Below are 12843 nucleotides of genomic sequence, written 5' to 3'. Positions count from 1 at the left end.
AAGAAAAGAAAAAAGAACTTTAGAATTAGGCAAGTCCTTGGCTTTGGAGCAAAGAGCTTTGTCTCAAATAGGGAGAACAAATAACCTAGGAGTTTGAACGTTAAGAAAGGTCCGTTAGGGTATTCTCGAAGCTGCGGCAAGACTCAGAAATCCTATCTCCACGATTTGAACTACTCTGCACTTTGGGACAGATTTCAGGCTCCCACTACCCCTCCCCTCCCTATAAATTCGTCTCGTTTTCTCTTCATCCCTCTTTGCCACGTCTTCATCCTCGTTACTTAGGGATCCTTGGTGACTTTCTGCCGACGTGGAAAAACCATGCATTCTCTCAGCTACTTCCGTTGATAGCGCGCCCGCTAAGGAAATTTTTTCCAAGAAAAGAGGAGGAGCACTTTAGCCCCCGACCTCAAAGTCGCGGTTTAAGCGTTAGTCAAAAGCAATCTGGCATAGCTCTCCTCCCTCCGAAAAGCACTTGCACTTACCAGTCTTGGGGTAAGAGCGTCCCAGTCCTTAAATCTTTTTCTTCAGCATCCTTCGGCCAACACCAGGCAGTCTTAGGTTAAGGGGGAAAAAAAAAATAGAAATCGGAAGGGAGAAAAGAGACTCAAACATAGCAATACAACATATATTCCCCGGAGCCACCTTGGCCTACATCCTCAGGACAAGGTCTGGGCGAACTGACCGCTGGAGTGGGGAAAAGGTCGGTTTGGGGGCCAAAAACTAAGAGGTGGATTATTTCAACTGCTGGTGGTTGGGGGGAGGGGAGGCCCTAGAGGGAGGGAAGGGAAAGGGGGATGATTGGAATGAGAACACGCAAAAGAAAAACACGGAACAGAAAATCTAGAATGAAAGCGCCTTTGAACTCTTACAGGTAGGTAGTTCTTAGGAAGAGTGCAGACGTGTGTACGCGCGAAAGGAAAATCTAGATGACCCCTATTCTTTTCATATCTCCAGGATCTGGCCTCAGTTGGCTTCAAGTAGGGGGGAAAAAAAAAAAAGAGGGGAAAATCTTAATTCAAGTTTCACCTACCCTGCTTGGTGGAATGGCTGCGCAGTTTTTCACGCCGGAGAGTTCCATCTGTCTGGCAGAAGCTGCAGTGGTGTTGGGGGCAGGTTATCTGGTGAAGTAGGAATGTACAGGAACCCCGCCCTCCAGGCACAGTTATACAACCCCAGCAACCCGTCTCAGCCAGCTCTAAAACCTCTAATGATCTTCACCTTCACCCTTTGTTAGCCTATTTCTCCAACAGGCATTTACTTCCAAACACAACTAGCCACTTCAGCTCTTTATAAAATTAGTTTCTCAAAAGCAAAATTATTTCAACACAAATTCCTCAACAATGTTGGAGGAAACACAGTTTTTAAAAACCACATTTATATATTTAGAGCTCTAAATATATTTGATATATCCACCTATTTGGGTGAAATATCCACCAACTTAAATATATACAACTATACCAATATGCTACATGACTCATTTTCTTTTTGTCTCTCTACACTTGATTTTATGCAAGTCATATAAACCACACGAAATCTTCCATGGCCATAAAGATACTTGTGCTCAATCTTGCTAGTTCTGGACTTCATGTTCACTTGATTCCCAATTTTGTAACAAGCTGAAGAAACATATTTGGAAGAATTCTCTCCCTGCTCTAGTTTAAATCCTTTTCTCAATGCTTTATATATTAATGATTTGTATTAACTCTATACCAGACAAATTCAAGCAAAATATCTGAAACTTGGAGATAAACTGCAATTTGGGGTTTCGAGTTTTAAGTTATGATCATTTTCAGTTCCAAAATCTCAAAAGGAGCAACCTTCATCTCATTAAAAATAATTATAAGTCTGAAAGAAGAAAATCTTCAAAAAGTTTTGAAGTGTTTTTCTGGCATAAGCCAATTTTAACTGGCAAAGGTTGGTGACAACAAATATCAACACAATATTACAACCAACTTTTTGCAAAAAAAATCTATTAAATGACATGCTAGAATACCGTATGCTTTTGAAAAAGATAAATTGAGAGATGATAGGACAGACGGAGATAAATGAAATGTTCATACTGGGCTTCAGGAGGCCTTCACAAATTTCTCTCTCTGTATATCCCCCTCCCTATCTTGTAAGCGTATTCAACAAGCTATTCTTCTAGTCACATCCATTATATATGTAACTTGGAGATGTATCCGAATAGAACTTCCACTCCAGTCCTTAGCTCCTATGAGTTCAAAGAAGTCAATTTTATGCTTGACCTCAAAATGAAAAGTTTGCCATTGAAATTCTATTTCTCAATCATGCAAATGAACATTTATTTATCACAAAAAAGTATACTTATTTAATATGGCCAGAAAAAAAAAAAAACTCATGGAGGAACTTTTCTATGTCTATGTCCCTTTGCCTCAATAGAAGAATTCAACTTTCTTTTTAACTTTTGATAGGCCAAAGACTATTTCTTCTGTGCCAGTACATTCTCACTTCCACAAATAAAATCCATGGTAAAAGCAAACAATACATCATCACCTTTTTCAGTCTAAACACATGCTTTTCTTCGAGCTGTTTTGGTTCACAAATATGTAAGGGGGATTTCCCTTGCCTAACCTCATTCACTTGGACTCTACTATTTTTAATATCAGCCACAAATTTGGTTTCTAAAACAATTTATTTGTGGAATTTTCTTTCATGCTTCATTCTGAAGAAGTGTTACATTTCAAGAAAGTTGGACCTCTGGTGAAACTGCTCTCATGACTAAGAAAATAAAATCATGTCCAGTCTGCTTTAAGGAGATAATTAAACTAGCTGTCTTGGTCTATTTTAGTCGATTTCCCATTTGTGTATATTTGGTTCCAGCTCTTTTAATTTTCCTGGACTTTAACTTTCTTTCTTAAATAGCATTTCTCTCTTTCTCCTTTCTTTTTGGTAGTGGGAGATGCTCCCGCCCCCACTAAAGATCCTCTTTCCCTTTCTTCTTTTTCTCTTCCTCTGTCTCTCCCTTCCACAACCCACCCATCCCTATACCCTAATATTAACTATTCTGCATTCCTATTTCAATCTATTTGAGTCAGCTTGCTTCTCTCCTAGGCTTTTTTTTTTTTTTTCCTTCTTCTTCTTTTTCCCTGAGCAACTCTCTAAGTGTTTGCCGATAACATCTTGGGGACAGATTATTTTTCATTGGGCCCATTGTAAGAAGTAGCCAGCTTATTGCATTACTGCAGAACACATTTCAGACTATACAATTGTAACAAATGAACAACTTGTCCTCCACAGACTCTCCACAGGATCCAATTAGTTACTAAATCTTTTACTTAGGTTTTCTAATTATTTTCTGGAGTCATAGCAATTGGGATACTGAAACAATTCAAAAAATGTTTTCATTTTTGTTTCAGATTGATATATATGCATATATGCATGCATATGTATATTGTAACTTAAAACAAAATTATGACTGTAAGCAAGAGGAACAAATCTCTAGATTAAATTATACAGACATATTTAAAAGGGAATCAAATAAATACCTCTATGTTGTAAAAATGAAAGAAAAGGAGAGAGAGGCATTTTACGTCTTCTGAACATCTAGAATTTTAAGTTGTTATAATTAAAAATAAAATATAAACATTGATCTGCAAGTCATTACAACAGGTGATCACTTCAGCAAATCTATATTGCAACTTCAGCACATCTTTATTAGAACTCTTTCATTGTGGGTAAACAGCCACAAAAATAAATGCTGACTTAGAAAGTATAAATACAAATATTTAAACAAAAATATTTGCAGCATTCATAGCGCAAATTGTACCTGAACTGAAGGGCTCTGTGTGTCTATATATATATTACATATGTGTGCATTATATTTACTTCTATCTAGCCATATACATATATTTATTTATAATTTGCCAAACGCTATAAACAAGATACCTGAAACAAAATATATAAAAAGTAAGCATTCTATCAACTGATTTGAAAATAAACACAAGGTAAATAGCTATGCACATAAAAGTAAATTATTGGTTGTTTTTTTCTTTTTTTGCTGTATATCTACAGAAACTTGAAGATTATCAGCTGCAAAGCCTATACTTTCTTTAAAGCTAGTGTTTATTAAATAGGCCTGCTCCTTGTAAAATTTGATTCCACAATGGAAAAAAATACTATTTTCATTTTTAAAGTCTCGGTTCAAATGAAAGGAGCAGTTAAATTTTAGTTGGCTGAAAAAGCCTTTTGAATTCCCTAGAACTTTAATGGTCTTTTAAAAATTAGCTCTACTTAATAAAAGAGACAAAAGTATCAAGATATATATGAATTTAGCCTATTTTTTATTTCTGTGTGTTCATAGTAAACATTTTTGTAAGTGACAAACACGGGCATATGACCACAGTATCACAATCAAGAAATTTTAAGACAACATTAACAATCACTCAAATTGATGCGGCATTTGCGCAACACAGGTTACATATTTGCAAGGTTTTACCTATAAGTACAATAGGTATTAACATTTCACTACATTTAGAAAAAATAAAAGTGACCTGTTAGTGACCACATACATCAAAATATACACAACACAAACTGAAGGCAATCATTAATTTTGTCCCCTTCCGATTCATTTGAATGGGCAGTGCTGCCAACTGAAACAACTTTCCTTTTTTTTTGTTTTTTTTGTTTTTTTTTTGTTTTGTTTTTTAATACTTAGCATACCAAGTGCATTTTAGAACCCAATCTTTGGTCTAAAAGTAAACAAAAGAAAAAAAACAGTTTTTTAAAGAAAAGGACAAAACAATAAATGGCCAAAATAATTTCTTGGGCACCTTTACTACGAATGCTTCTTAAATACAAATTACAGTTTAACATTTTAAAACTCTCCCCATAATTTAGGTTGTTCTCAAGGTCTGCGTCCACCATAAAGATCCATGATAACTTATAATACTGCACACATGGAAATCTGGCGGCTCTTAGAGATAGACTTGTCAGGTTTGAATGAAATGGCAAAGCAGTCACTATTTAGATACACATTCTACTATAATTTTGACTTCCAAACCTTATATTCTACAATGTATTCTCCCCACATTGCACCTCGCTGACACTCCACACCTTGTTAGAATAATAAACAATCCTAAAGACTGAACAAACGTACAGAAATGGGGGGGGGGGCTTAATAAAAAATACCTGGACTTATTTTTTAATTATCATTTACAATGCAAATGTGTGTAAAACGTTCACTTACAGTCTGGTCCCAGGGATGTTAATGTATTAAAGGGTTGGAAGAAGACCCCTGATTTTGATGTGTGAAATAATCAGACAGTCCCCCGGACAGTCCCGTCGTGAAACTTGGCAAAGAGGGTCTTAAAGACTCACAGGGCAGGGTCGAGGGGGCCTGCGGAGATGTGGAGGACGACGCGGCCCGGGCGCTCATGGACGTGCTGCTCTGCGAAGTCATTGACGGGTGCGGGACGTGGGGGAAAAAGTAACTGGTCTGGCCCGCGAGCAGGTTGACGGAGCAAGGGTTGAGGGAGTAGGTCCCGGAGCAGGGCACCGACAGGCCGCAGGGCACCGAGGCAGCGAGGGCGGCGGCCGTGAGGTGGTGCGTGGCGTACGGGATCTCCCCGTTGACCAGCCGGTCCACGCTCAGGCCGTTGGCCGTGGAGAACGAGTGGTTGTTGCCCAGCGAGTTCTGAGTCAACACGGAGCTGTAGGGCATGGGGTGGCTGGGGTAGGCCGACGTGGTGCCATTGTAACTCAAAGTGCTGCTGGCGCGGGGGTGGTGCAGGGACAGGAAGGGCGACATGGGCCAGTAGAGGGAGCCGGCGCGGTCCATGAAGGTGAGGCCAGTGGAGGTGAGGCGCGCCCCGCGCTTGAAGGCCAGCTTGGCCCGCGACGTGGTGGAGCGGCGCCGCAGCTTGCCCGTGGTGCCGCCGATGAACACGTCGTCGCTCGACGGGTCCAGCATCCAGTAGTTGCCCTTGCCCGGGTCGTCGTAGTGGCGGGGCACCTTCACGAAGCACTTGTTGAGGGACAGGTTGTGGCGGATGGAGTTCTGCCAGCCCTGTTTGTTCTCGCGGTAGTAGGGGAAGTTCTTCATGATGAACTCGTAGATGCCGTTGAGCGTGAGCCGCTTCTCCGGGCTCTGCCGGATGGCCATCATGATGAGCGCGTTGTAGCTGAACGGCGGCTTCTCGTACTTGCCGTTCTTCTTCTCGCCCTCCTTGCCCCCCTCCCCGTCCTTGCCGCCCTCGCCCGCCCCCTTCTTCTCCTCCCCCCCGGCGCCGGCGCCCTTCTCCTTCTCGTCCGGCCCGACGGGCGCCAGCTCCCCGGGCCCGCCGCCCGGCTCGCCCTTGCCGCCCAGCCCGTCCGCTTTGGCCCCGTCCAGGGCGGCGGCCGGCGGCGGCGGCGGCGGCGGCGGCGGGAGCAGCAGCTGCTGGGGGCCCTTGTCGTCGTCGGCTGCCGGGGCGCCCCGCGCCTGGGGGGGCTGCGGTGCCTGGGGCGGCGGCGGCGGCGGCGGCTGCTGCTGCTGCGGCGGCGGCGGTTGCGGGGCGGGCGGCGGCGGGTGGTGGTGGTGATGGTGGTGATGGTGGTGGTGCTGGGGGTGGTGGCTGTTGTGGTGGCCGTGGCTCGCGTGGTGGTTGTCGTTCTGGACCGCCTCTGGCACCAGGCTGTTGATGCTGAACGAGGACTTGGGGATCATTTTCACCTCTTTCCTATCTCCCATGTCCAGCATCACCCAGTCGTCGGGGGGGAAACGGCGGCGGCGGCGGCGCGGGAGCGGGACAGCGGCGCGGCGGGCGGCTGCGACCGGTGGGTGCCGAGCGGGGCGCGGGCGGCGCGGGCGGCGGCGGTGGCACTGAGCGCTTCGGCAGCAGCGCAGTTGGACCGCAGGCTCCGGCGCTGGCAAGTCATGTAGCAAAAGCAGCAACCACCCCTCAGGAATTAGAAGAAAAAAAAAAAAAAAAAAAAAGGAAAAGAAAAAAAGAAAGAAAGAGGAAAAAAAAAAAAAAAAAAAGAAACAACCACCGCCCCGGGGGTGAAGCTCCCTCGCTCCCAACTCTACTTCTTGGTCTCCCCCCCACCCCCCGCTCCCCCCCCCTTCTGCTGCTTCCTCCTCCTCCTCCTCTCGCAGCAGCAGTCACAGCAGCAGCAGCAGCAGCCCAAAGGGGGGGAGAGCCGGGCGGCGGGCGGGCGCGTCCCGGAGCGGCCGCGGCGAGGCTGGGGAGACAGCGATCGAGGCGGCTATAGCCACAATTAATTTTCCGAGCTACAGGCGCACACTAGGGCTGTAAAAAAATTTTTGGTTTAACCTTTCCTACCGCTGGGCCAATCAGAGCCGGCGGCGTGCGGGAGCGTCTCTCCTGCCGTCGACCAATCGGCGGACCCGGGCCCACCCACCCCCGCCCCGCCCGCAGGCTCCCGCCCCCTCGGCGCTCGCCTCCCCCTCGCCGCGGGCCTGGGCCTCGCGGCCGCGCGAAGCCGCGTAGGGATACGCCGCCGGGAGCACGCTGCGCCGCGGCCCTTGGCGGCGCCCCCTCCACCCGCTCCACCCCGCGGGTCGGCTCAGCCGAAATCCCCCCCGTCTTAGGGCAAATAGCTCCCGTTTCCGGCTGCCTTCTCACTGTATTGGGTCGTTTTCGTTTGAGCGTCAATATGGGTCGTTATTGATTAAAGTTTGTATTCAATGTTATTTTTAAAAGCGGGGGGCGGCGGCGGCAGCGGTGGTGGAGGGAAGAGTGGGAGTGCAGGGAGAGGATGCAGGGAGAGGGCAGGAAATGGAGGAGGAGGAGGAGGCGAGGCGCCACTTTCCCGAGTCGGCCCTGCAGGCCCGGCTCCGGCATTTCTGAGTCCGTAGGAAAACTGTGCCCCTTGTAGGTAACACTGCAGCGAGGCTTGGGATGGCTGGGGAGGGAAGGCCCACCCCTGGCGTGGGGAGGGGGGGTGCCCTACACCTTGGGGGAGGAGGGTCTGGAGGAGGTTTGGGAACGGAGGGCTGAGCAGGAGGAAGTGCGCTGGCGAGCGCGGGGCCAAATAGGGGTTACTTACTCGGTTCCTGCGGCCGGGCGGCGGCGAGCTCGGAGCTCGGGCGCCGCCGGGAAGCCGGGCCTGGGGCTCCTGGCGCTGCGGCGGCGGCGGCGGCGGGCGGGGGCGGCTCAGTGGTGGGCGCCTATGATAGCCTTCCGAAATGAGGGGTGCTCAGAGAGAAAACAATACCAAACAATCTCGAAATAAACCAGGTAACACATGCTATGTCTATGTGCCTCTTCCTTCCCCTTCTCTCCTGCTCCAGATCGTCGCTCACACGCTGGGTGACTCGGTGTCGTTTTCTCCTTGCCGCCGCTCCAGCGTCTCCTCAGCTTCTAATCCGAATTGGAAGCGAGTAGCCGCGAGCGATCACCCTGGAAATGTTTCATTTTGCTTGTTGACATTGGAGGGAAAATAAGGGTGGGCGGCTATTTCTTTCCGTTGTTTCTTTTTTTTTTTTTAAGCCTTCCTGTTTTCACTCCCCTCTTTTCTTTTTTTCTTTCCGTTTCTCAAATGCTTTTGATTTGTGCGGGCCTTAATGCTGAAATAACCGCATGCTGAAGCCAGCCCTTTCCCACCCTGAATGCAGATGGAAGGCAACTAGAAGCCTTGGGTGCGTGGGTCCCACACTCCCAGCTTCTTGGGCTTTAGAACTGGGAAGGTTCGGTTGAGGGCTGAAGTGAGTGGGGAGATTGTGATTCGGGGGCTTTAAAAGGATCCCGTGGCCAGGGGCAGGGCTAAGGCCCAGCATTTCCCAGGGATTGGAATTTGGTGCGGAGCACACTGATCAAAGGCTGTTTCATCCCACATGGGTACGAAACATACCACATTTTACGGAGGATGTAGCCCTACAGAAGAGGGAGGTGGAGGAGAAGCATAAATGAGACGCACTTTTCCCCCTCCTCTGTAAAATAAGTAATCATAAAATATAAACATTTACTCACTTTGATAAACTCTCAAACTGGCAGATTTAGTATTTAAGAAAAGGAAGGAAGAAAAAACGATGCCTACGTGTGTTGTTAAAGTTCAGTTCTAAAACGAAGAATGCAAATGATGAAAACAAGAATGCTCAGGTTAATGTGGAGTTATTCCACTCTCCCCACCCCACTCCCTACCTTGAAATCCCGAGGAAGAGAGAGAGAATAAACTCTGAAGAGAAGAACAGACCATGACAAATAGCTAGTGGTTTTTTAAATATCTATTACGAATACCAAAAAGAAACCTGGAACATTGGATTAACCTCATCTACCCTTCTATATGTATCCCACCCCTATTTCTACATATTTCCTTACTTAAGCTCTATTTACATGTGGGAAAGTTCAAGGGTCCCAGCTATCAACGTTGGTAGTGGCATGGCCCCAAACATTGACTTCTAAGCTCCAATTTCTTAGAGCCGGGTGAGCTAATGGGCTTTGTGGACCGTTTGGAGAGCTCTGTGAGCCTTACTCCTTCTGCCTGCTTTTCTCCTTTCACTCCCCTCCTCAGGCCTGTTATTCCTACTTTTCCTCAACTCACTTTCCTCCCTCCTCCCCTCTTCCTCCCTCCTGCTGCTCGCACCCCCCCTCCTCCATCTATTCCTCTCCCTCACTCCATTCCTCCACCTACTCCTCCCCGTTTCTCCCCCCACAACCCCCCTTCGCATCACCACTTATAATGGCACACAAGGGCTCCCTCTGAGGTGGACGGCCCGGTACGTTTTCGTAGTCGGTCTAGCGTGAAATGATTCGGTGTAACCGGATTCTTGGGAAAGGACAGGTTACGTAAACATTTACTGATGTGGAGTAACTATACTATTTGTACTCTGATATGCAGGAAGGAAAGTGTTGATTAACACAGAAGAAAAAAAAGCGAAATTAGCTGATTGCATGCTCATAAGTGCAAGCTGTCATTGAACTGCTTTTAAAATAGACACAGCTGGGTGTTTGTGTTGAAAAATTTCTTGTGTTTTTGCTAATACTGAAATAAGCATGATTTTGTATACCAAACATTTTCAGATCATTAAAATTTGTAATCTGTGCTGGTTTTAAACACAAAGAAAAGAAACAGAATCATTTCGATGTAAAATTTGCTGATATTATATTAACTCAATCAGGTCTGTACAAATTGTGCATTGTGCCTCCTAAAATCTGTTTGATCAATTTAATACACAAAGTGCCAAACGTGGGTATTGTTTGTTAACATTGGACATTTTATTCAAATCTGAGCTCAGCAGCAAACTGGAGGGGCATTCCTTGAATACAACACCAGCACTGACTGATGAATTTTTAATGTTTTAAGGTGTTTCTTAGGTCAAAGCTGAGTGTGCATTGTTTTGTAATCTTGCATAAAAATTTAGCAGGTGAAAATAAGTTTTTCTTTTGTTTACTTTCAAAAAGCAAAAACTGGGGTCTGCTAATGAGAGCTGTAGTAATCTGGTCTTATGTGCCATGAGCTGATATTGACTGGGAAAATATTGTGCATGCAAATTAAGAATGTGTTATATTATTTTAAGGGTTGCATGGATGCAAGTTTCAAAATAGGATATTTGTGTAGGAATAGATTACAGTTTAATATAATCACTCTAAAGATCTAGTCTCCCTAATGACAGAGGTCATTTGCAATTTGGGGGGAAGTGATTTTATGATTCTTTTAATAATTTTAATTGGACTTTATGGTGAGATAGAGTACTGTATAATATATAGGTGTGGGGGTAGGCTTGTTCAACAAAACATGCAGTATTTACTCAGCAGCCCACATTTGTCTCAGCAATGGCTTCTTTTTAGAAATGCTACTAGATGAAATGGAGGGGGAGGGGGTTCTTGGGCAGAGCATTGTGCAAGTTGAAAGTCCCTGGATGGAGCTTTGTAAATCCTACTGGTCAATTTGGGTGCAAATTGGATTTGAAGGGCTGCCCAAGTCCACCTCGGGACCTCGGTCCTAAACACATGAAGCCCCAATTCTGTATTTCCACCTCAGTCTCTGTGATTACTTTCAGAAGACAGAGGGCATCCAGTGGTCTGAGATCTAAAACAAATTCTGTATCATTCTACTAGTTTCTCATCATTAGCTTAATCTTGATCTCTCACACACAAACATCTATAAATGTGCACTGTTGATGAATCAAAGAGAAGTCAGAGCAAATGTAATTTTCTGGTATATACAGGGGTAAATATCTTTCTTTCTCTGTCTGCAGTCCCTACCCCACCACGTCCCCCGAAAAGAGGACAGGCCTCATAAAGAGTGAGCAGTCCCAACAGAAGACTTGCTTGGGGTATGAACTAGATGATTTCATCTCTACTTTTAATTAATAACCAAGGCACCACAGCCTATTGTATCTGAGTAGGGAGCAGCACATTTAGTTTTTCCATTTGGCGGTGTTACATTAAGTCTTCTTTAAGGGCTTCCCCCCCGCTTTCTGTCGGTTTTTTCACTTCTTTTTTTCCCCTTAGTATCTGCTGGCTAAAGGAGGGAGGGCCATTTTTACCTAAAATCCACTTTGCTTTTGGCTCCCTGGACAGAGTGTCCTTGGAGTGGCACCAAGCTCTGGCTAAAGCTCTCTTCCTGCAGATGCATAGGGAGTCCCTGACCCCGTGACGTTTGGGAACAAGTGGAACTCGTGCAGAGGCATCCAGGTATTTCCAGAGACTGACGAGCGAGGTCTGCAATCGCTTCCTAACAGCAGGTAATGGTGCTAACATTTAGTGATTATAAGTTACTCTTTAGCGTCTTGTATCCTTGTTCTGTGGGTTTTGGTTACAGGTTACACGATTAGGTTTGCGAGAACAGTAGTGAACTAAACTTCTCAGTAAGAGGTCTTCACACCAGGGAAGTGTTACTTTTCTGCAGCAGCCCTGCCTCGTCACTCATTAGGGAGCTGCAGGTTGTCAAGCGGCTGCTGTCAGCACGCACGCGCGCACCCCCAATACCTCCGGGGGCGCGCACATGTGTGCGAGCCTGTGTGTGTGCGTGCGCGCGCACACACATGCGCGCGCACACACACTGCACTAAAACTAAATTAAGAAGCCGATGATTAAGACAAGCGTCTACTAGGCCTGTCATTTCAGCATCCTTCCATCATAACATTGTGGCACAGGCAATTTTGCTTGAGAACCTCGAGAAAAAAAAAAAAAAACTATGGGAGAGCCTCATATTTGAGAGTCGAAATGTTAAACTGGCATAAGCTATCGAAGCTTTGGAAGTGAGAAAGTCCAAGGTAAAGGAAGAAAAAGAAGGCCTGAACAGAGACCCCTGGGACTCCCCAGGCAGGTTTTGTTTTTGTTTTTGTTTTTGTTTTGACTCGTCAGAGGTTTCAGGCTCTCTGAAGGCAAGTGCATATTCATCCAAAGGAACTGCAGGAGATCTGCGACAAAATACACTTCGGGAGTAGCTTCTTCCTAATATTACCCTGTGGAGAGCGAGACACAGAGATCGACAATGCAATAGTCTCACCCTAGGGTCGAAGGACTTTTGGAAAGTCTCTCTGAACCTTTCAAATATTCTACACATTTTTCATAAATATGAAATGCCCACTACCCCTTACTTGTTTCCCATTATTTGCCAGCCTGGTCAAGACCTTCGAGGGTAGACACTTTTCAGGAGTTGAGTCCCTGGTAGTGTGAGGTGAGGGCAAGCATGTTCCATTTCTTGACCTGATCCAATTGGGAGAAATGATCCCACACCTTTTGGGCAAACCCGCTGAGAGGTCCCTTTTCTCCTCTAGTTGCCCTAGGAAATGGCACAGCTCATCCTTCAAAGGGGTCAGGAAATGCTAAAGAGAAAGACAAAGAGTTGGAGGGGGGATGGTAAACGAGTATGATGGAGGTCTTTAGCTTTCACTCTGGAGTCTATCTGAAAAGGGAGGAATTGAGATTGGGC

The 12843-nt window shown here is 45.9% G+C and overlaps 1 protein-coding gene and 1 long non-coding RNA gene across 2 annotated transcripts in view; one reads left to right on the top strand and one right to left on the bottom strand.

The window, feature by feature from the left end:
• Positions 1-4280: 4280 nt before the first annotated feature.
• Positions 4281-8884, bottom strand: FOXG1 (forkhead box G1). Its single transcript, XM_058738709.1, has 2 exons — positions 8011-8884; positions 4281-6864 (listed from the first exon to the last, which is right to left on the bottom strand). The coding sequence occupies exon 2, from the start codon at positions 6695-6697 to the stop codon at positions 5225-5227; it is 1473 nt and encodes a 490-aa protein (XP_058594692.1). The 5' UTR covers positions 6698-6864; positions 8011-8884; the 3' UTR covers positions 4281-5224.
• Positions 8080-12843, top strand: part of LOC131517044 (uncharacterized) — a 27764-nt gene continuing 23000 nt past the window's right edge. Inside the window, exons 1-2 of the long non-coding RNA XR_009264355.1 lie at positions 8080-8201; positions 11536-11650. This is a non-coding gene — a long non-coding RNA (uncharacterized LOC131517044). The remainder of the gene's footprint in view (positions 8202-11535; positions 11651-12843) is intronic.

The sequence above is a fragment of the Neofelis nebulosa genome, chromosome 7 (assembly GCF_028018385.1).
Source record: "Neofelis nebulosa isolate mNeoNeb1 chromosome 7, mNeoNeb1.pri, whole genome shotgun sequence".
NCBI lineage: Eukaryota > Metazoa > Chordata > Mammalia > Carnivora > Felidae > Neofelis > Neofelis nebulosa.
This window is presented reverse-complemented; position numbering and strand designations above follow the sequence as displayed.